Source organism: Acomys russatus, chromosome 25 (assembly GCF_903995435.1).
Source record: "Acomys russatus chromosome 25, mAcoRus1.1, whole genome shotgun sequence".
Classification (NCBI taxonomy): Eukaryota; Metazoa; Chordata; class Mammalia; order Rodentia; family Muridae; genus Acomys; species Acomys russatus.
The window spans coordinates 35,494,402-35,517,341 of record NC_067161.1 but is presented as its reverse complement, the minus strand read 5'-3'; the positions used below and the strand labels follow the sequence as shown (position 1 = coordinate 35,517,341).

The following is a 22,940-nucleotide window of genomic DNA, read 5'->3' as shown; positions in this document are numbered from 1 at the left end:
TTATAGTGAAAGGAGACAGGCTGAAAGTGTTTCACTTCTACTGCTTATTCAGTATAGAACTGGAAATTTTAGTCAAGGAATTTAAAATGTAATAAAAGTATATTACAAATAGAAAGAGAGAAAGACAAGTTACCCCTGCGTACAGATGACATGATTATCTACACAAAAAAAGCCTAAAAACTCTAGCAAAAGATTATTAGAGTTGAAAAATAAATTAGGTAAACTTGCAAAATTTAAAAAGTTATTATGCAGAAGCTAGAGAGAGAGGTCACTTAATAAAGTACTTGTCCCCAAAAATAAAAAATAAACAAAAAGAAAAAAATAAAGTGCTTGTCCTACAAGCATCAGAACCTGAGTTTAGTACCTAGCATTCACATGGAGGAAAAAATACCATAAGTGGTGTGGATTCTTATAACATTGCGATGGGGAGGCAGAAATAGGCCTTGGTCAGTGAGAAGAGCTTGTTTCAAGGGGGAAAAATAGCAAAAACAAACAAAAATAAAGAAAACAAAACAAATACAAGGTGCCAAAGAAATGATACCTGAGATGGTTCTTTGGCCTTCCTGTACACATGCATCTGTATACACATTAAAAAATAAAATCAGTACAAGGTGTTACTGAGTAGCCCTGGCAGACCTGAAATGTGCTACATAGACAAGGTTGGCTCTGAGCTCACAGAAATCTGTCTGCCTCTGCCTTTCGAATATTAGAATTAAAGGTGTGTGCCACAACATCAGGACTCAGTGTCTGGGAGGCTTGGAAACTGCTGAAAAGATATCATGAAAACAATTTAATTCATTAGAGCTATAAAGCTAATAACAAAGAATGTTCCAACTGCACCCATTAAAAAACAAAAACAAAAAACAAATCTAGGAATAAACTTAACAAAGGAAGATACAGGCTTCTAAAATTAATTTTTTCTATATTCATATACTAAGAATTAATACTTCTAATGTTTGTAAAGGTGGCTCAGTGGTTGAGTGTGTGTACTGTTCTCATAGAGCACCACAGTTCAGTCCCTAGGACTTACATGGGTAGCTCATAACCCCTTGTAACTCCAGCTCCAGGGCTTCCAACACCACCTTCTAGCTTCTATGGGCACATGCCCACATACAAATATTGTTAATGTCCATACTATCCAGAGCTACTTGCAGGTTCAAAACAGGAGTGACACTTTTAAGGAAACAAGGGGAAAATCTCCAAATTCTCGTGGAAGCACAAACAACCTCAAATAGATACAAAGAATACAGAAAAACAAGAACAAGCTCTTTTTCATGGTGCCTCCTATGCGGTCAACTGTGTCAAGATGAAGCTGAGCACCTCCTTCCCTGCCGCTGGCTGACAGAAACACATTGAAGTGGACAGTGAACGCGAGCTTTGTACGTTCTATGAGAAGTGCACGGCCACAGAAGTAGCTGCTGATGCTCTGGGCGAAGAGTGCAAAGGTAACATGGTCCACATCAGTGGTGGGAACGACAAACAAGGTTTTCCCATGAAGCAAGGTGTTTTGACCCATGGCAGAGTGCGCCTGCTGTTGAGTAAGGGGCATTCTTGTTATAGACTAAGAAGAACTGGAGAGAGGAAGCGCAAGTCTGTTTGTGGGTGCCATTCTGAGTGTTCTCAACTTGGTTATTGTAAAAAAAAAAAAAAAAAAAAAAGGAGAGAAGGATATTCCTGGACTGACACACTACTGTGCCTCGTCAGCTGGGACCTAAGAGAGCAGAATCCGGAAGCTCTTTAATCTCTAAAGAAGACGATGTCCACCGACATGTTGTCAGAAAGCCCTTAAGGAAGGTAAGAAGCCCAGGACCAAAGCCCCCAAGACTTAGTGTTTTGTCACTCCACGTGTCCTGCAAGATAAACGCCGACGCATAGCTCTGAAGAAGCAGTGTACTAAGAAAAACGAGTAGGAGGCTGCAGAGTACGCCAAACTTGTGGCCGAGAGAATGAAGGAAGCCAAAGAGAAGCGCCAGGAACAGATTGCCAAGAGGCGTAGCCTGTCTTCGCTGAGAGCTTCTACTGGTAAGTCTGAGTTCAGTCAAAAATAAGTCTTTAAGAGTAACAAATAAATGACCATACTTTGAATCTCCAAACACACAGACACACACACCTGTAGGCATCGCAGTATCCAACTTTAAATGCAGCACTAAGTAAAAGTAAACAGAAAATAAATACTGGTACCAGCATAAGAACAGCTACATAGGTCCACAAAAGAGACAACGACTCCTTGAAAAAACAAACAAAATAAACAAACCAAAAAAAAAAAAAAAAAAAAAAAAAACCCTCCACACATCTATAGTAAACAAATTCCCAACCAGAGAAAAAACAGCCCTTTATTAAACATTGTCAGGAAAATGGATATACAGACAAATCTCTTACCTTGTACAAGAGATTAAAGACCTGAATTTCTAATACTACTAGAAAAAATTCACAAAACGAAGAGGACACACTTCAATGCTGAATATAGGTAGTGTTTTAATATAAGCGTAAAAACACCAACAATAGGAAGAGAAATAGCAGAAAGCTTCTATACAACAAAAAAAACAAAGTGAAGAGAATATGAAAAATTCCAACTATACACCTGACATAAGATTAATACCTATAATACATAAAAACCCCAGAAACAGTATGAAAAGCTCCATGTAATCCAATAGAAAAAAAATGGGCAAATGATTAGAACACTTCTCAAAAGGTAGAAATACAATGATAAAAGTAATCTTAAGACATCTAGCATAATTACTCAAAAAGTTAAAGTTGTACTAAGATATCACGATGGGTACCTAGGAAGTCAACTGTCAAAAAGAGACAAACCAAAAACCACAAAACTCTGACAAGGATGTGCAGGGAAAAGACACTCTCACATTTTATAGATGAATTGTAATTAGAAGAACCATTATGGAAGACAGTATGGAAACACCTCAAAAAGCTGAGAACAGGTAGGTGTGTGTGTGTGTATGAGAGAGAGAGAGAGAGAGAGAGAGAGAGAGAGAGAGAGAGAGAGAGAGAGACATACACACACACAGAGAGAGAGAGAGAGAGAGAGAGAGAGAGAGAGAGAGAGAGAGAGAGAGAGAGAGAGAATGAGCAAGGTGGAAGGGAGAGAAATTCAAAGCTAGCCCTGGCAAGATAGCAACATCCTGTCTAAAACAAAAGAAAAGGAAACATGCTAAAAAAGCAAGATATGTATGAGTAAGCGACTCCATTCCATGGGATACATGGATTCCATGTTTAGTGCAGCATTATGAGTGTACCCGCCAATGAATGGATAAAGACAAAATACAGTACATGTATCAAAATGCAGTATTATTCACTGGTAAAGACTAATCCTGTCCATCAAAGCAAGATGGATGGAACTGAATTACCTTAAGTGGACAAAACAGACAGAAAAATAAACAATGTATTCTTTTACTTATGGAGAAACTAAGAAAGTCAACCTGGGGCAGTGAGGACGGTTCAGTGGGCAGAGTACACATAGGCTCTGAGTTGGATTCACCACCAGCACCAAAACGGTAATAATGGTACAGGCACATACATGCAGAAACTTGGATCTCAGGGTTTCAATGGCTAGCCAATCTAACCAAAATGGTGGGTTCTAGGATCTTTGAGAGAGACTGACTAAAAACATTAAGGCATAGAATAACAGAAAGAAATACTTAAATTTGGCTTCTACCTTCCATAGGGCATCCACAGTAAATGCACCCTCACATACCCATGCAGAAACATGAACACATAGTCAATCTGAACATAAAATAGTGATTAACAAGAAGTTAGGAAGAGTTTTGATGAAGATATATAAAAGGTTGGATTTGATCAGTGTACACTGTATGCAAGTATGGGTGGACATTGAATACCATTAATATAGTCTATAAAAAGTGCAGATGACCAAATACTGAGATCCAAATTAAACAATTATAGCATATTGTTATAATGGAGCACTACACACTCATTCAATATGCAAAAGAAAATCCAATAGCATTCAAAGATGTTGAAGTTATATGCAAGTTTTTAAAAATTACAAAACATGTTTAAAAAATTTAAACATTATATATAATAAGGCAAAAAAGACAACTTAATTAGCAACAGGAAGATCAACTGTATATTTTAAAAAAAAACTTTCCTTGTATAGCTCTAGTACTGGGTGCAAACTCTGAGGCCAGCATTTTATTTTCAGAAACAGAACATATCCAATTAATGAAATTAGGCAAATGTGAAGAATCATTAAAGCTGCCTTGACTCTCATTCGTATTCTACTAAACCACTTCCCTGACTATCCTCCTCTACCCTGCCATACAACGAGCATTTCCGTCCTGACAACCAAAAGAAGACTCTTGTCAATTTTTCTGCAACCAGATTTCCCAGCACTCTATACTGTCATTTAAACACCGACCAAAGAGGAGAGCTGTAGGGCAACTTAACAGTTCTGAAACTGCACTGTTGACTCCTTGGAAGACACAATTATGGAATCTCCCCTTAAAAACACACGTGGAACTCTTCTTCCTCAAACTTTTTTTATTTCTTCATTTAACCACTTCTCAAGTCTAAAAAGATGTACAACAATAGAGTTAAAAGATTTCTAAAGCAATAGCTTCCTTTCTCTGGCTTTTACAAAGCCCAATGTTTCATTTGCTTCATTTAAAGTTACTGTAACACACATTTCTGCACCAGTGCCCATTTTATGTGCGACTAACAATCCTACTGGCCAAGGGAAGAACTGCCAGGATTTCCTTTCTTTTGAATGTTTTCCTCCATCACATTCAGAAAAAACTGTCTGAGTTCTTAGATTCCATCTACATCCTATTCCGTCACTATAAAGGTAAGAAAATTCACAAGTGTCTATATGAAGCTATAACAAGTACTTACTTTGGTCAATCATTTAAAGTAAAACTAAAACTAAAGCAAAATTCCCACAGATAAGAGGATTTCTAATCAATTCAATAGTCAAACAGAATTTTTTTTAAAAAGTTGTATGTTTATTTTACCTTAACTTCTAATTGTAGAGACCAAATACCATGTAAATTAAAGATATTTTATATGACAATCAAGGATCCATGAACTAGTCTGAACTATACTCACCAAAAAGTAGTTATCAACATCCACCCCATCAGTTATGGTTTGACGCTCTCCTTTATAGTTAATTTTCCGGAACCTTCGTCGAGATTGTCTGGCAGGAATTTCTCTTTGTAAAATATCTTCATTATCTTTGGAATTCTCTACCTGAAATACATGTTCACATTCCTGATTAAATATCCAATTTTTCCATCTTACTGAAAGTCTATGAAGTCTTAACAGGCTCATAAGGAAGCTTCATTTACTTCTGCCAAGAAAGAAAATGCCTGAAGAAACAGTCTGTACAAGGCAATGTTCTAAGTTGAAAAAAAGATTAAAGACAATGTTTTTATAAAGAAGTAGAGACCACAGTTCCCTTCCAGGAAACTGTCTGTCTTGAGCACATAAACATGTATCCGCTAAGCCAAGCCTACTACCAGAAATGAATGCTCTTAACTACACCTGCACATTCAATAATTATAACCTGCTTGTTAGTCTAATTACACACTGCCTGATTGTGCACTTATTTTACTTACAATCATAGCTATCATTTTAGTGAACTACTGAAAAGCAAAACAAAACTACTCTTTTATTCTCTGATAGAAGTACTTTGATGTTCATCTTAATATATGACGACCGCAGTAAGGACGGCAACTTTTGTTTGTTGTTGTTGTTTTGTTTTCTTGTTTTTCGAGACAGGGTCTCTCTGTGTAGCCTTGGCTGTCCTGGGCTCACTCTGTAAACCAGGCTGGCCTCGAACTCACAGCGATCCCCTGCCTCTGCCTCCTGAGTGCTGGGATTAAAGGTGTGCGCCACCACGCCTGGCTTAGGACAGCAACTTTTAAAAACAGCAGCAGAGCAGATGTCATGGAGACTACTTAAAATGAACATGTGTCTTACTCAACAACACTATCTCCATGTATTACCATCTCTAGTAAGACACAAAATGAAATCTCCAAATACTGGTATCTTTCCAGCTCACATAGTGACCCTTATTAAACGTGAGCTGGCAGGTCTATCTATTTGCAAAACCTGTAATGTTGACAGAAGACTGCTATCCAGTCACAGAGTATATCATTACTGTAAAAACTAACAATATAATTTAAAATTTTTATTTATATGTAAGTGTTCTGTGTGCATATATGGTACACACCTGAAGAAGGCATCAGATCTCATTGTAGATCATTGTGAGCTACCATGTGGTTGCTGAAAATTGAAATCAGTACCTCTGCAAGAGCAGCCAGTGCTCTTAACCACTGAGCCATCTCTTCAGTTCTAACAATATTTTTAAAGAGATTTATTTTTCATTTATGTGTACGTGTGTGTGTGTGTGTTTGTCTGTGCTAGTCAATACCACATATGTGCTAGTGCCTAAGGAGGCCAGAAGAGGGTACTGGGTTTCCTAGAGCTGGAGTTAGGAGTGGCTGTGAGCTACTCTATGTGGGTGCTAGGAACTGAATCTCAGTCCTCTGCAAGGGCGTTCTCTTCAGCCCTGCAAACTTAAATCTTTGTACAAATGTACACTAATCATTTCTAAATTATACTTTATAACTAACCTAATATTCAAGAAATGTCAGTTTTTCTCTACAACTACTTCCGCTGCTAATGTCACATCTCCCTGCTCTAGGCACTGAATTAAACAGTTCAGTCAACAGTAAGTGTCCAGCCCCATGCTCATCTTCCAAAAATCAGATCCATTTCTCAGGAGGTCAGTTCTGTTTGTCCATGTTCCTTTCTTTCAAGGGCATCATCACTATCCCTTATCTGAGGTTTAATCACGTAAGCCTTAGAACACATCGATAGTGATCCACTTCTTTAGACAAGCTCTCCAATCTCCTCCTGTAGTGCGATAAACTAGCACGATAAATCATGTCAGTTCTCCTAGTGCAATAATGGACTACCAATGTTTAACATATCAACTTAAATTTTAAAAATTCATTTTATGAGTATTGGTGTTTTACCTGCATGTGTATCTGTGTACTACACATAGGCCTGGTGTCTGCAGAGGCCAGAAGAAGACACTGGATCTCTTGGAACTGGAGTTAAACTGTTGTGAACTGCCTTGTGGGTGCTGGGAATTGAACTTGGCTTTTCCAAAGAGCAGCCAGTGCTCTTAAGGAGAGTCATCTCCCTAGCTTGGAACAATTTAAACTCTTACAGCTGATATTCAAAGCCATGTACACTCTCATCTCTCCTAAATGTTTTTTTCCCCCAAAACAGGTTCTTGCTCTGTATCTCTGGCTGATTTTGAACTTGTGATATTCCTAGCTTGAGTATGTGCCACCACACATAACCCCAAGATACGTTTATAATTTCACCTTAAACAAAAATCATCTTGGAAAAACTACTGACTCCGCGCTCCCCAAAGAAATCATCTTGCATCAAAGCCCTAGAGATATGCAAAAGTTTCTAAAGCCTTTTCAGAGATGTTATCTAACAGTGCTGTTCTGTTTCAGGGGTGAGAAGTTCAAACTGAGAAGCAGCCTTGTTAGTGTGAGCACTTATGCTTTTGTAAATAACTTATACTCTTCTGCTAAGTAACTCTATAGAGATGACTCCTTACTGGGTATGGTCCTTCCCATTCTACTGTCACATGCTAGAAACCATGAGAGACAGATCTCAAGTCATTCTAGGTATTTGCATGTAGAATCCTGCCTAAAAGCCTATTCCTTCCCTGCTAACATGTTTGTCTCTTATACATAAAACTGATGGTTAATTCTGATTGTAATCCTAAATAGATTAAGAATCATATGGGGGATTAAAAAAGACTGCCTTGAGGTCTGTAGGTGTGTACTTCCAGAGACATTTATTAATATAGCACAAGGGCTCTGACCCAACAGATAGATTAATCCACTGATACATAGCAATATTGAAACATTATTGGGAGGAGGTAAAAGGTAGGAAGGAGTTGGGCCCTAGTTGAAGGAGGTAGGTCATGAGGGTGTGCCCTTTCAGCTGTATCTCTTTGGCTTCTTCCCTATTCCTCTTTCTTTGCTTAAATTCTAATATTAAAGTCTTATAAGTGTGACTACTTAGCCTCAGACTTTTTCTTTCTGTTTATGGAGGCAAGATCTCACTAAACAGCATGAACTGGCTTTCAACTTTTCATATTCTTTTTCAGGTTTCCTGAGTGCTGGGATTAGTGCATGTATCATCATGACAGGCTCAGCTTCTCGTATTTTAAAACAGGAATTAAAATGAGATGGATCACAAGAAAATCCCAAACACTGTTTCTTAGGGAACAGGATGGGAGGAAAGATACAAAAAGATAATTTACTACAAAGAACAAAAGCAATGAGAGAAAAAGAAACACAAATGGGAAGACATGATTATCATTAAGCCAAATCCAAGCCTTATCAATGATAACAATGACTATAAATGGTAGTTCTTCCAAGTAAAAACTAAATCTCAAACCAAATACAGAAAACAGGAAACAAATTATATAAAGCTCACAAAGTCTTGAATCTAGAAGAAATTAAAATTACAGGCTGACGTCTTACAAAACAAACAAACAAAACAACAATAACAAAACAGAATCCTAAAACTTGATTTCAAACTGGGTTCTTTATTAGTTCCCTGCCTTGCTGCTTCTACAACAAACCCAACGAAGGCCAACCTAAGGAAGGAAAGCCTTGCACCGTCTATCAAGGCAAGGACGTGATGAGGGTAGGTGCATGAGGCAGCTGCTACACTGCATCCACAGCCAGGCAAGAAAGGTGGACACTGCTGCCTGCTCAGCTCCCTTTCTCCTTTTATTCATTCCTGGATTAGAGGCTAAGGGGTGATACTACACATATTTAAGGTTGGCCTTCCAACCTCAAGAAACTTAATCTAGAAAATTCCTCACAGGAATAACCGTAAGTTTCCTTCCCCTCATCAAGGTGATGATCTGTATTAGTCATAATAGGCTCAGACTACAAAAGACACATTTAGCCAATAGCTTATGTTGAACTTTCTTCTAGAGAGTGGTTCTCAGCCTTCCTAATGTTGTGACCCTTTAATACAGTTCCTCATGTTATAGTGACAACCCCCCTCCATACAATTATTTGCACTGCTACCTCATAACTGTAATTTTGGTAGTTATGAATTGTAAGTATCTGCTATATGAGCCCTGTGAAAGGGGCCATTACCCACCAGTTGAGAACCACTATTTTAGAACATAAGGAAAGTTTAATGCTGGGAAAATCTGGTTGAGTGAATTGTTTTATACTAAAAGACCAAAAAAGGACAAAACATATTTCACTATAAGAAATGTTTTTAAACCTTCTGATAAATCTCAGTATTCCTACAAAATTCTTAACTGTATTAGAAATTACAGTCTTACACATATCCTGTTCTATATAAGCTATTAGTTCCCAGAGGCATATACTTACGTAGTGGGGTAATATTATTTATTTATCATAACCTCAGCTCAATATCAATTATACTTATTTATGGAGCTTATAATTTTGATCTTATATAAATGCTTAGGCAAAAAAAAAAAAAAAAAAAAAAAAAAAAAGAAGGCAGGCTTATGAGCCCGACCCCTTGGCTTTCTCACCCTTCTGATCAACTTCAGTCACATGCCACTCCACCTTTATTATCATCTAGCACGACCCCTCCTCTCAGCAGAGTAAGCTGTAGCCTCAACGCTATCTTGACAACGGGCTATTCTTTTTTTAAAGGCCTGACACTCTGCTCCTTGTCTGCCTCTTCATCTTCACCTCCCCTTGATTGTTCTTTTCAAAATTTCTAGACTTTCTATTAAAGACTCCACTTTTTGTTTTATCTGGGTCAGTCATCTGACCACTTTCCAACTTGAAGAAAATGCTGGCCACTGTCAGGGCTGAGAGCACTTTGCTCTTCTTGGATTGTTCCCCCAACACCTTGGCAATACAAGGCATTACAACTGGAGCAATAGGAGAAGGAAAAGGAAAGGAGCTGCCATGTGCAACTCCACACCTTGTCACAGTAATCCCACGAAAGGGTACAGCCAGGTCGCCATTTCTGCAGCAGTCTTCCACATTGCTTTTTACACGTTACTTCTGGCTCTGTAGTCTAATTACTATCTATGACCTGGCCAGGAACCATTCGGTCATTCTTTCCTGCTAAGGCAGGAAAGGCAGCCTGGCGTTTCTCTCCTTAACCCCCGCCCCCCCCCCCCAATGAAGGCAAATCCCTTATAAACAGAGCAATCCACAATTTTTGCCATATTTCTACAGAACCCTCATTCCCTATCACACTTTATCGTATGGGTGTTTTGCATGCATGCATGTATGTGTAGCCATGTATGTATGTATGTACATACGTATGTATGTATGTATGTGTAACCAGGTACACCAGGCCTGTACCCGTGGAGATGAGAAGAGGGGCTCATCAGAACTGCAATTACAGGTGGTTGTGAGCTACCAAGTAGGTTGCTAGGACTTGAACCTAGGTCTTCTGCAAGAGTACAAATGTTTGTAACTGTTGAGTCATGTCTCCAGCCCTGAAATGTGTATTCTTTGTTCACTGCTTTAAAAAAATTTTTTTCCTCTTGGTACTCAGAAGTACTATAGTTTTGTTCTATAAAATCTACCCATAGCTCAGTGGTTTTCTATATAGTCATGAAATTGTTTCATGGTCACCAATATCTAGTTCTAGGTCATTATCATCACCCTAATGAAATTCAGCATCTATCTGCACTCAATTCCTATGTCCTTCCTCACAAAAGGTGATAGCCAGTAATCTCAACTTTTCCCTATCAATTCAATTTCCTTATTGTAACATATTTTACACACACACACACACACATACACACACAAGGGGGGAGGGAGAGGGAGAGGAAGAGGGAGAGAGAGAGAATATGAATGAATATGAAGCAGACAAACAGACACAGGTTCACTTTATCATCCTGGCTGGCCTCAAACATTCTATGTACATAGACCAGCCCAACCTTATACTCACAGAGTTCTGCCTGCCTCTGCCTCCAGAGTGCTGGGATTAAAAGCGTGTGCCACCACCTAGAGTCCTACTGCAGATATTGTATGTAAATGAATTTATTTAATTGTGTATCTGGCTTCTTTCACTTAGTGTTTTAATGGTTTCTCCATTTTGTGGATACAGATAAAGCAGAGTACTATCCCATCTTAAGGACACCAGGTGAAGCTTATTCAGGCTATAGTTATTTGTGCTATTTCTATTTTGGGGAAGTTATGGATAATGAACACATCCATATACAAGATGTTATATGGACACATTTTGTAGTCTCTTGGGTATGTGTGTTAGAGTGAAATTAATATTAATATGGTAAACAACTGCCAATTTTTTCTCTACTGGCGGCAGCATTTTACACTCTCAACAAAGACAAAGGTTCCAATTTCACTAGATGCTTTCTAATGCTAGTGACTGTCTGCCATAAAACCCTTGATCAAGAGCCAGGCGTGGTGGCGCACACCTTTAATCCCAGCACTCGGGAGGCAGAGGCAAATGGATCGCTGTGAGTTCGAGGCCAGCCTGGTCTACAAAGTGAGTCCAGGATGGCCAAGGCTATATAGAGAAACCCTGTCTCGAAAAACAAAAACAACAACAACAACAACAAAAAAACAAACCAAAAAACCAAAACCAAAACCAAAGAACAAAAAATGAAAAACAAAAAAACCCTTGATTATTATTTTCAAATTTGGATGAAGTCTTCAAGTTAGCCATGGTTGCAACTACCTTTCATATAGTTCTTTACTCTTAGGAAAAACTGGTTCAAGCCCAAGAATGTATTGGGGCACAGGCTACTAAGTAGTTGTTCTTGTCTTCCTACCTGCAAGAAGCTACATTTAAAAGCTAAAATTAAAAAAAAAAAAAAAATCAATAAAATCATGTACAGAATCTTTTAAAGTATAAGCTCCACCCAAAAATTTCTGAGGGGGAAACATCTTTCTAAGTGTAATGAGTGCATTCCAGATAACAGATTCATAGCCTCTTAAAAACAGCCAGGCATGGTGGTGTACGCCTTTAATCCCAGCAGAGGCAGAGGCGAGCAGATCACTCAGTCTACAGAGTGAATTTCAGGTCAGCCAAGGCTACACAGAGAAACTCTGTCTTGAAAAACCAATAACAACAACAAGAACAAGAACAACAACAACAACAACAAAAAGCCAAAAGCCAAAAACTAAACCAACAAAACAAAACAAGAAAAAACCCCCACAAAAAAACCCAAGGTTACTTTTCTCTTTCTGTGGCCTGCACTGCCCTTGAATGTTCAGTGGCTCTCCTGCCTCAGTCTCTTGAGTGCTGGTACTACAGGCCTTTGCCTAGCAACAAGATCACTTTGAAAGACATCAACTAAGCTAACATATCTAATGAGTAAAAAAAAATGTCTGGCCACAGGTAATTCCAATCATTCCTAGAGTTACTAGAGATCAAATACTTCAACTAATTCTCAACATTTTAAAGGATTCTGAAATTTCGGATTATTTTCTACTATAATTAATAAAACAATCTAAACACAGATGAGTCAGCAAACAAAATCTTAAAGTTTAAAAACTATGCTTATATTTGATGAGGCTTTTGTTGATTTTACACACCAGTTTTTCCATAATATAAGAAAAGTAACTGGAGATATTGTCTATTTATCATGAAACTTACCAGTATGCATTTCCTAATGCCTAGAATTTTATCTCATATTATTATGGCACAGTTACCAAAATCAGTATCTTACCTTAATGCCACATTGCTTACATGACTTGCAATTCTCCACTGTGCAAAGTTAACAGAAAAGTCAAGCATTATGTTTATTTAGATGCTACTTTTTTGTCTTTTAGAACAGTCTCACGACTGCTGTATTGAGATCTAAAGAGTATGGTCTGGTCAGTTTGTAGAAGGCCCTCTATGTTGTCTAGTAATTTGTGACAGTTTGGTTTAAGTATGAATGCTGGGCAAGAATTTTATCACAGAATTCCCCTTTTGTTCTTTTCAGTGTTGTCACAGCAGGGGTAAAAATACACCATTAATTTGTGCATTCATGATGGCAATAGCAATAATTACTAATCTGGTGAAAATTTGGCATATTTTAAAATTAGAAATTTAGTAACATTCCCATCATAAATATTTTCTAGGGACATAGTCTGAGATGACCTAGGTATTCTGTTCCCTAATTAAACATTAGCCTCTCTAGTTTTACCAATTTTAAGACAAGTGTTTCCTTACTATTTGTTAGTTGGCACTCTAACAAGGAGAGCTATCTCACCTTCTTTTATATATTCTTATCAGACCTTAACTTCCTGTACGATAGATGAAAGTACCATTACTACTACAAATTATTATTTGGATTCTCAAAATATCCTGTTTGGCCAATGGGAGTGTTTTTGATACGGCTCCTGGGTTATCCTAAATTCTTTTAAATGCTTTCTTTGTTGTCAGGTAGTGAAAATATCTTGTTTCTTAAGAGGGAAGAAGATGACTATATAGTTTGAACTCATGCTCACCTTGCCACCACCTGGTCAAACGCTGGAATTTCAGCTAGGCACAGTGGTGCACGCCTTTAATACCAGCACTTGGGAGGCAGAGGCAGGTGGATCTCAGTGAGTTCTGGGCCAGCCTGGTCTACAAAGAGAATTCCACGACAGCCAGGAAGATTACACAGAGAAACCCTGTCTGGAAAAAAACCGAACAACTAACAAAAACAAAACTAACAAAAACAAAACCAGAGCTGGCTTGTAATTAGTTGCAAATTAAGTTTAATACTTTAAGAACTAACAATTATTTTCTTCTTTCTTCCTTCTTCCTTCTTCTTCCTCTTCTTCTTCTTCTTCTTCTTCTTTTAAAGATAGGTTTTCTCTGTATAACAACCTTGGCTGTCCTGGACTCGCTTTGTAGACCAGGCCCTGAACTCACAGAGATCCCCCTGTATCTGCCTCCTGAGTGCTGTAATTAAAGATGTGTGCCACCAATGTCCAGCTAGAACTAACAATCCTTAATTTTTATTAGCATTTTTTTTTACATTATTTAGTATGCACGCACACAGGCACGCAGGCAGGCAAGCACACACACACAGTTAGCAAGCCAGCCAGCCATACCAAGTATGGAGGGTCAGGGAACAATTTTTGGAAAGCAGGTTGTTAGACTTGGTGTCAAGCACCTTTACCTGCTGAACCATTCTACCAGCCCAACACTTAAACAATTTGATGAGTAAATTAATATATACATGATAGTGTAAGCTAACTCTTAGTAAAAGGACATGATAAAATAAACTCTGGGCTTTAGACACAATCTATATGGAGAAATGAACATAGATGTGTGCATATGTGCATATATGACAGGCTGACATGTATTTCATTGAGGAGTCCTTGAGGAACTAAGCACAACCAGTAGCTAGAGCTTGGCTTAGTTTGCAAACATTTTCTGAATCAACAGCAGCAACAATAACAACACAAGCCAAGCTCTCTTTACAGAAATGGTGAACTGTTTCAGATTTAGAGCAGCGAATTTAAGATGAGACTATAGCATAAAATTATTTCCTAACTTTTTCTTATACACAGACATGCTTAACAGCTTCTCTGTGCAGTAAATATTAAAGTACACTGACTAAGACTACTGCAATGCTAGCACCATTTCTTCACAAACTCCATGAAAAGTGAGAAATGTACCAACTAAGAAGCTCCCATATTTCCTGGGTGGTATTTATGTCATATCTTTTAGTACACACATTTAAAGAAGAAGTTTTCATGCCCTATGGAGTATTCCAAATATCCAATGTTTAAAGAAAAATTAAACCAAAGCCCACACCTCAAACAAAACTGAACATAAGGAATACTGACTGAATACTTACTAAATATAAAGACAGCCTTTTGCAATATGCTAGACCTGTCTTCATCTGTCAGTGCTCTCCTTAGAGTGTAGTTAGCTACAGTCACCAAAAAAGTGAGTACAGAGTAAGAGCTGGAAAGTGACCACACTCACTTCTACAACAGTAAATTGTTAGATACTCTATTTTATTAGTAGCTATTTTTAATACTCTTTTGCTGTACCTACTTTATAAATTCAATGTATACATAGAAAAAGGGATTTAAAAAAAAAAGACAGTACATAGAGGGTTTGGTGCTACATACTATATTAGGCATCTACTCAGGAACTTAGAATGAACTCTCCTGAAGCAAAGGGTGGAATACTAGATGTAGAAACTAAAAAAAGAGAAGAAGAAGAGGAAGAAGAAGAAGAAGAAGAAGAAGAAGAAGAAGAAGAAGAAAAAGAAGTAGTAGTAGTAGAAGAAGTAGAAGTAGAAGAAGAAGAATATATTTTTTTTCTAGGAGTTTAAGTTACAGTAGGTTTAATAGGTTTTGAGAAAAAGAGAACAACTGAAAGCTGTCAGTCTGACTACAGCATCATGAAATGGCAAACTAGTTTAGCTTCAAGCATTCACAAAAATGCTTCACTGGGAGCCAACCTTAGCTGGGTGTGGTGGTGCACACCTTTAATCCTAGCATTGGGGAAGGGGAGCAGGAGGACCTCTGCCACCCTGGTCTAGGTAACAAATCTAAAGCCAGCCAGGGCTATGTAGTGAGACCTTGTATTAAAATAACCAGAAGCAAAACAAACAAGAAGTCAATCTAACTCCCAACACTTCTCATCCTGCAGAAGACATGTCATCTACATGAGATGCTGGTAGGACAAGAAGCCATTTAATGGCTATTGCTTTCTAGAGTTCTCAGAATAATGTAAATTAGCCTTTTTAAAAAGTAAGTCATTTTGGAGGCTTAGTGGTTAAGAACTCTTGCTACTTTTACAGAAGCCCTGGGTTTTGTCCCCAGAGCCCATTCACAACCATCTGTACCTACAGTTCTAGGGCATCCAATGCCCTCTTCTGACCTCTGTGGACATTACACACAGGTGTTTCACTTACACACATGCAGGAGAAATAATTATATATAAATAGGTTAATCTCTTTTTAAAAAATCAAATTTTCTAAAGTTATAGCAACTATCTAGGCCTCCTATAGAAAAAAAATACTTGTTGTTAAGAGCCTAAATGAAAGAAAGATCATCTCAAACTATTAAAGTGCACAAGTACTAAAATCAAACCATTTTTTATTTGGGTCTATTTTGTATGTGTCTTTATTTTCTCTAGCTCTTTCTCTCAAACCATTCCAAGTTTACTGACTACATTAATGGCAAAGGAGAAAACACTGGAAAAAAATCATGTTCCTTTACAGAAACTCCTCCCACACACAGACAGACAACACACACACTGCTCCCTCCCGAAAGTATGTATTTAAATTTTCTAGTGGAACAGATAAAGAAGTTACCGAACTTGGGACACGTTGTCTCTATTATCGCAGAAGCTTTAGAGATGAAAATACATAAAGCTGGTACATGGTTTTGATGCTATGTGGACATCGCTATAGATCACAGAAAGGGGACTGCCTTGGGCATTTGAAGCCTACCACATTTAGAGTTGAAACTGAAGCATATCAAAAAACAATTCAGCATCTTACCACAATCATTTCTGAAGGCTCTAATACAAGACAATCACATCCTCTTTTTCCTCCAAACTGCTTACCAAAACTATAAAACAGAAAAACAATTTCTTTAGCAGGAGTTATAACGTACTTCAATATGGGAAAAAATAAACAAAAACTCTGAGACATTAACCAAGAAATTCTGATCTTCTTATTGAGATTTTCTAACAACACACACACAAATTCCTCATAATTGCTCAAATGTAACAAATCTCAACTCAATTCTGTATAAAAAAATTTCCGAAATTTTTCTTTACTTACACCCCATAACTGTTTATGAAAGATATCTGTCTAATCTCAAATTCTAAACACTTAACCAAGACTAAATTAAAAGAAAAACACTTAAGATGTGATATTAAAATTATGTTTTATAAAATTAAACTATTACATTAGATAAGAGACATAGAAACAAAATCCATTTTAGTAAATAAAGAAATGCAAGTAGACAATAAAATGATGTATTTTTAAAAAAGTGTTGCCAGCCATCAGTTAGTTCTGAATAAAACCTTAAGTCCATACTAAGTACTCCATGTGCTTCATCTGAGAAAACAATTTCTAAGCAAATCAAAAGTAGAATGAAATAAAGAAAACCTAAGCTTTAAAAAGATAAACAGAAGAAAAGGAGGAGGAGGAGGAGGAAGAAGACAGAAAAAGGACTGTCAAACATAGGAGACATCATGCAGAGTATACTTAAACTTGAAAACAGTCTAAAACACTAGCACCATGATCACGTGATGGGTCTAGAGAGACAGTTCAGTGGTTAAAAGCACTGTTTGTTCTTGCAGAGAACTTGGATTTGGGTTCCCAGCCCCCACACGGTGGTTCACAACTACCCTTGACTTCAGCACTAGGGGATTTGACACCCTCTTGCAGTCTCCACTGGCATGAAGCACACATGTACAAACATGTAGACAATATGCTCAGACATATAAAATAAAGAAAAAATATAAGTAAGAAAAATTACTCAAAATAAATTCAAAGTCATTTACAAAGAAAATTATACAACTTTACCAATGTACTGGAACTAGGGCTTAAATAAGGCAACAAGTAGCATACACTTTTTATGAGAAAACTTAAAATTATAATTGAACACATATAAGATGTGTTACTATAATTTACAACAAAATCCTAATCAAAACTCAATTAAATTAGCAGGGCAATATGTCACATGTCTTTAACTCCAGCAATCAGAGGCAGAGGCAGGTGGATCTAGTTCAAGGCCAGCCAGAGCTATACAGTGAGACACTGCCAGCACCGCTCAAACATAGGAAAATATAATTTTATTTCTATGCAGAATAATTATATATAATATATATTATATATATACACACACACACACTTCCCCAAATGGAGACTGTATTACCTAATACATAAAGCTGAAGTCTAAAGAATCATACACAATACAAGCAATAGGAGCTACATATACTGTCTTAAGTGAAAATAGAAAACCAAAACAAACAAACAAACAAACCATAAAGAAATATGTGTAACAAATTCCAAGACAACAGAAGGAAAGCAGATGAGGAGCAGCATCTCCCTCCGAGAGAGAAAACAATGACAAAGTTGGCCCATTCTCCACAGGCAATCTTGACAGCACCACACAAGAAGCTACTGAAATGAAAGACAGCAACTTAACTATTAGGGGGAAAATGCTTCAAAGTTTTCAAATTTGTAAAGTTAGGGCATCAGAGCGGTGATAGAGAGGCAAAGAAGACGGATGGAGGAAGGGAAGGAGAGAGGACACACAGAGCTTGTGCACTTTGGAGATCTCTGGAAAAGTCCAAGTCTGTAGTAAGTAGTACACTGTGATTCACATCATACCCAGTGGGGATGTGAGAAAAGAGCCAACTGAAAAAGTACGTAACACATGGACACTTAGTACTGGCCTCAGAAATGCATTTTTAATAATGACATTACAATCCTGAACAAGTGCTAGATTTGACCTCAAAAATTAAAAAGGTAAGACTCAAAAAATAATGAAATCTGTTTAAGATAGCTAAAGAACAATTTCTAGTACTATCTGGTACAACATAACAAAAAAAAATGGACTCCAATTACATAAAATGTGCAACATCTGGCATCCAATTAAAACAGCCATTTTCTTCAAATTATACAGATTCTGTGAAATTACAATAAAAGGAAATTCCAGAATGTTGATTTGAAAGACTGACATAATAATCCAAAGATTTACATGGAAATGTCAAGAATCTGCTATACCTGAAATAAAGCTGAAAAACAAATTTAGAGCATCTACATTATCAAACTGAACAACACAATGGTATTCCAAATGATGAAGTATTGGATCATGCCAAGAAAAAAAGGCCAAGCAGCAACAGTCCCACACATATACCTTCTAATTGTTTTTGTGACAAAAGTAAAGGTGTTTTTAGTGTGTGTATGGGTGAATGAATGGTGCTAAATAACTAGCCAATTAATACAGAGCAGCCAGCAACATTGCTGAATAGGTAAAGAGGTTTGCTGGCATGTGTGGCAACCTGAGTTTGATTTCCAGGACCCAGATAGTAGGAGAAAAACAACTCCTCCAAGTTGTCATCGAATCTCCACATGTATGCTGTGCACAGGAACACATACAAATACAAATACAAATAAACAAACAAGTAAAAAGAGGGGAGATTGAGTAAAACACCACCAGGGGATAAGCCAAAAGAAAGAAAGAAAAAAAGAAGTCCACAAGATAATTTTTTTTTTGTACATGCTTTTAATTAGAGTTAGGAAGTTGCTACCTGCATGTGATAAAAGAGATAACATGTCCCAAATCAGGTAACTTCTTTACCTGTTCCACTAGAGTTCTGTGCTTAAATTATCAGGCAGGTTTTTAAAAAGATTTATTTATTATGTATACAATGTATCTGCATGTACAACTAGAGAAGGGCAGCAGGTCTCACTACAGATGGCTGTCAGCCACCATGTGGGTGCTGGGGACTGAACTCAGGACCTCTGGAAGAGCAGACAGTGCTCTTAACCTCTGAGCCATCTCTCTCCAGCCCCCTCCAGGCAGTTATTATAGTATGTTTCATTAACTGATTTTGGATGTACAACCAACCCTGTATTTGGAAGTCTTATGCTGGTAATGCAATGTTTTAAATAATTCCTAGGTTCAGTTTACTATTATTTTGTTAGCCGTTTCTGCATGTCCTCCCTCCCCCTTCACTCTGCCATGTGTTGTTACTGTGTAGAGCGAACTGGCCCAGAACCTGCTATACATATAAATCAGGCTGCCATCAAACTCAAAGAGGATTGAAGGTGTGCACCACAATGCCGAATTTTTCTTACTTGTAATGATTTTCTTTGGCACTGGTCATGGCTATACTGCCTCACAGAAATAAGTTGAAAACATTCTCTCTTCTATTTTCCAAGAGTGCACATAGGATATAATGTCTTTGTGTTTAAAAATTTCACAAGTCTGTGAGCCTCAGCTTCTTTTTCTTTTCTTTTAAGAAACTTTTTATTGATGCTTTGTGAATTTCTTATCACGCATCCTGATCCCATTTCCCATCATATCTGCCCTCTACCCTTGCAACCTTCCTCCCAAAAGAAAATGGGGGGAAAATCCAAACAAGCTATAAGAACAAACAAACAAAACACCACCACACACGTTGTGGAAGCTGTAGTGTGTCACAGTGTGTCTTACAGTATACTCTTTTGTTCACACATCTTTACTTAGAAATATTCAATGCAACAAGTCATTGGTCTTGTTTGAGGTCTCTGGATTCTAGTACACTATCAATACTGGATCCTCACTGGGACTCTTCTCAGATATCCTGCTGTTCTCGTGTCATGGAGATCTTGCAGTTTTGGATCGGCAGAACTGGCCCCTTCATGCAGTTCATAGATAGGATAGATCAACCCAGAGTCCTAGATCTGGGCCTGGGTGGCAGCTGAGTTGGTCAGTCCACCAGCTCTCCTGCCCATCAACACCAAGGCAAGCTCTCCAGCACAGCCCTGGCTAGCATTCACTGCCATAGCCAGCAAGGGACTAAGCCAACACTTCTGCTCTTGTGCCCTTGGGACTGGCTTATTTGTGCCCATGCTACCAGGGTCAGCTTTACTGTGCTACCCAAGCGAGGTACTGGGCTGCTCGGTGCAGTCCTTGAGTTCCTTGATTATCACCACAGTCCTAGGTGGCAGCCCAGAACTAGGGACGTCAACCTGGCCCTTAGTGGTAATATGGACCATGGACATCGACAAAGATCCCTGCTGCTTCATGGTCACGGACAGGACACAGACATGGCTCTCAGAGGCAACATGGGCCAGGACTTTACCATAGCCTCAGGTAGCACTACAGGCTACTCACATCAGGGCATTCCTCTCTTCATAGTGTTCAAACCTGTCTTCTCTTCTCTCCCATCTCTCCACCCATGCTTACACATCATGGCAGCTTGTGCCGTGGGCAGGCCATGTGATTGGTGGGGCATCTGGGTGTCTTCAAATGTTTGTCCAACACCAAAGATTCCTAAACAAATAATTATCTGGCCAAAGTTAAACACAGCACAGTAAAACTAATTTAACGATAGAGTTGTGCAGTCTCATGGTTGCACTGCCACCACAACCAACTAGAGAGATTAGCAGATAGGCCTAAGATGAGAAGTAAACATAGCAGGACACGTCCAGTCAGTCCTGAGTCTCTACTCTGCAGACACTGCTCTTCTTCCTAGGCTAGGAAGCAGCTCTGGGAGTCATAGCCCCTCACACAGTGGTGAGTTTTCCCGAAGGAAGAAGGCACAAGCACACTGACACATGTGCCTGTTAATGGCGCTATTGATAGTGTAATTCGCCATTTCCCAAGGTGCAAGAACAACAGCTGCCTCTGTGTCTCCAGTTCTGCCTCATTCCATAGTACACAAACTGCTCGGCTTCTTCTCATTTTCCATTTCTCCACCAACTGTGGTGTTGTCTAGGTGCTTCTCAAAGTTTCTTTTGAGACCATTTTGAGAATTTTAAGTCTGTAGGATCTGCCCAATTTGTTGATATACAGTTGCTAAAATTCCCTTTGGTAATATTATTTCCCTTTACATGGTCAAACTTCAGGTTTATAAATTTTGTTGCCCTTTCAACAAATTAGCTTTAATTTAATTGATTTTCTATTATTATATCCTATCTTTTTAACTCCTAACTTTTTCACTTGGACCTTCCTTTGATTTTGAATTTTTCCTTGTTTTTGGAAAGGTGGCACAATACCAAGTAAGTGCATACTGGGTCATGTGTAGATTGGTGTTCTGTAGTGAGAACTTTGGCTTCTTTCAAAACACTGGAATGAGCTGGTGTGGTGGTACACGCCTTTATCCCAGCACTTGGAAGGCAGAGGCAGGTGGATCACTGTGAGTTCAAGGCCAGCTGGTCTACAAAATGAGTCCAGGACAGCCAAAGTTACACAGAGAAACCCTGTCTCGAAAACCCCCCCAAAACAAACAAACAAACAAAACACTGGAATGTTATGTTTTTGTTTTAATCCCAGGGGTAGGATGTAGATCTGCTTCAGACTGTCCAGAGCAGCTGACTATGATTTGCTTCCTGCTCTAACAGAAGTCAGAAAAGATTGTCAGGTCCCCTGAACTAGAGTTACAGATGGTTGTAAGCTGCCGTGTGGATACTAAGAATCAAACTTTGGTCCTCTGGAAAGGTAGTCAGGGCTCTTCACTACTGAACCATCTCTCCAGTACCGAGATTAACTCTTTTAAAATTACACTGTCTATTAAGATAGATATTAAGATGAAGAAAGCCACTAGTTATACTTGCCATTTATTTCTTGTGGCTCTTACCCATAATTCCAAGGAATGCTGACCTTACAGAAGTTGAAAATGGATGTTTCTAGGAAACGGAACTTGAGGTAACACATCTAATGCATTCTGGTTTTTTATAAATAACTTTATTGATTTTTTTCTTTGATTGTTCATCTCATAAACAGATGGGCACAATTACTGACTTAAAGAGACAGTTACTAATTTTGAGTGGTCAAGGGCTTCAATGAACAGTTGGAAGTCTGGTAACAAGGAAATCTGGGAAGAGGTATGTAGATATGCATCTTTCAGAACAGGCACAGAACTTAACGATATCTGAGTCCATGTAGATTCCGAAAGGGCATCTGCTGTGGAGAAGGCTATTATTTTACTTTATAGCATGTGTGCACACATTTATGCGTATGCAGGCTAGAGGTGGACATCAGATGCTTTGCTCTATCATTTTACACCTTATTTTCTGAAAGAGCATCTCTCAGGGTATCCAGACTTCAGTGTTTTGGCTAGACTGGCTGGCTGGCCAGCAGGTCCTAGGATCCTGTCTATCTCCACTCTCTCTATTCCATACCACTACTATCCCACCATGCTGGGGTTATAAACACACATCTGGATTCCTATATGTCTGCTGGGCAAACTCAGGTCCTCACGCTTGGGAGGAAAGCACTTTACTT

General features: G+C 38.3%; 1 protein-coding gene and 1 pseudogene across 6 annotated transcripts in view; one reads left to right on the top strand and one right to left on the bottom strand.

Annotated features, from left to right (window-relative positions):
* Rapgef6 (Rap guanine nucleotide exchange factor 6) overlaps positions 1–22,940 on the bottom strand; it is a 179,759-nt gene that overhangs the window by 119,426 nt on the left and 37,393 nt on the right. For all 6 annotated transcript variants that reach the window (XM_051168156.1, XM_051168154.1, XM_051168151.1 and 3 more), the window contains exons 5-6: positions 16,490–16,559; positions 5,074–5,214 (exon numbers count right to left, since the gene is read on the bottom strand). In XM_051168156.1, the coding sequence (XP_051024113.1) occupies positions 5,074–5,214; positions 16,490–16,559 (211 nt within the window). The remainder of the gene's footprint in view (positions 1–5,073; positions 5,215–16,489; positions 16,560–22,940) is intronic.
* LOC127208667 (40S ribosomal protein S6-like) lies at positions 1,307–2,066 on the top strand (annotated as a pseudogene).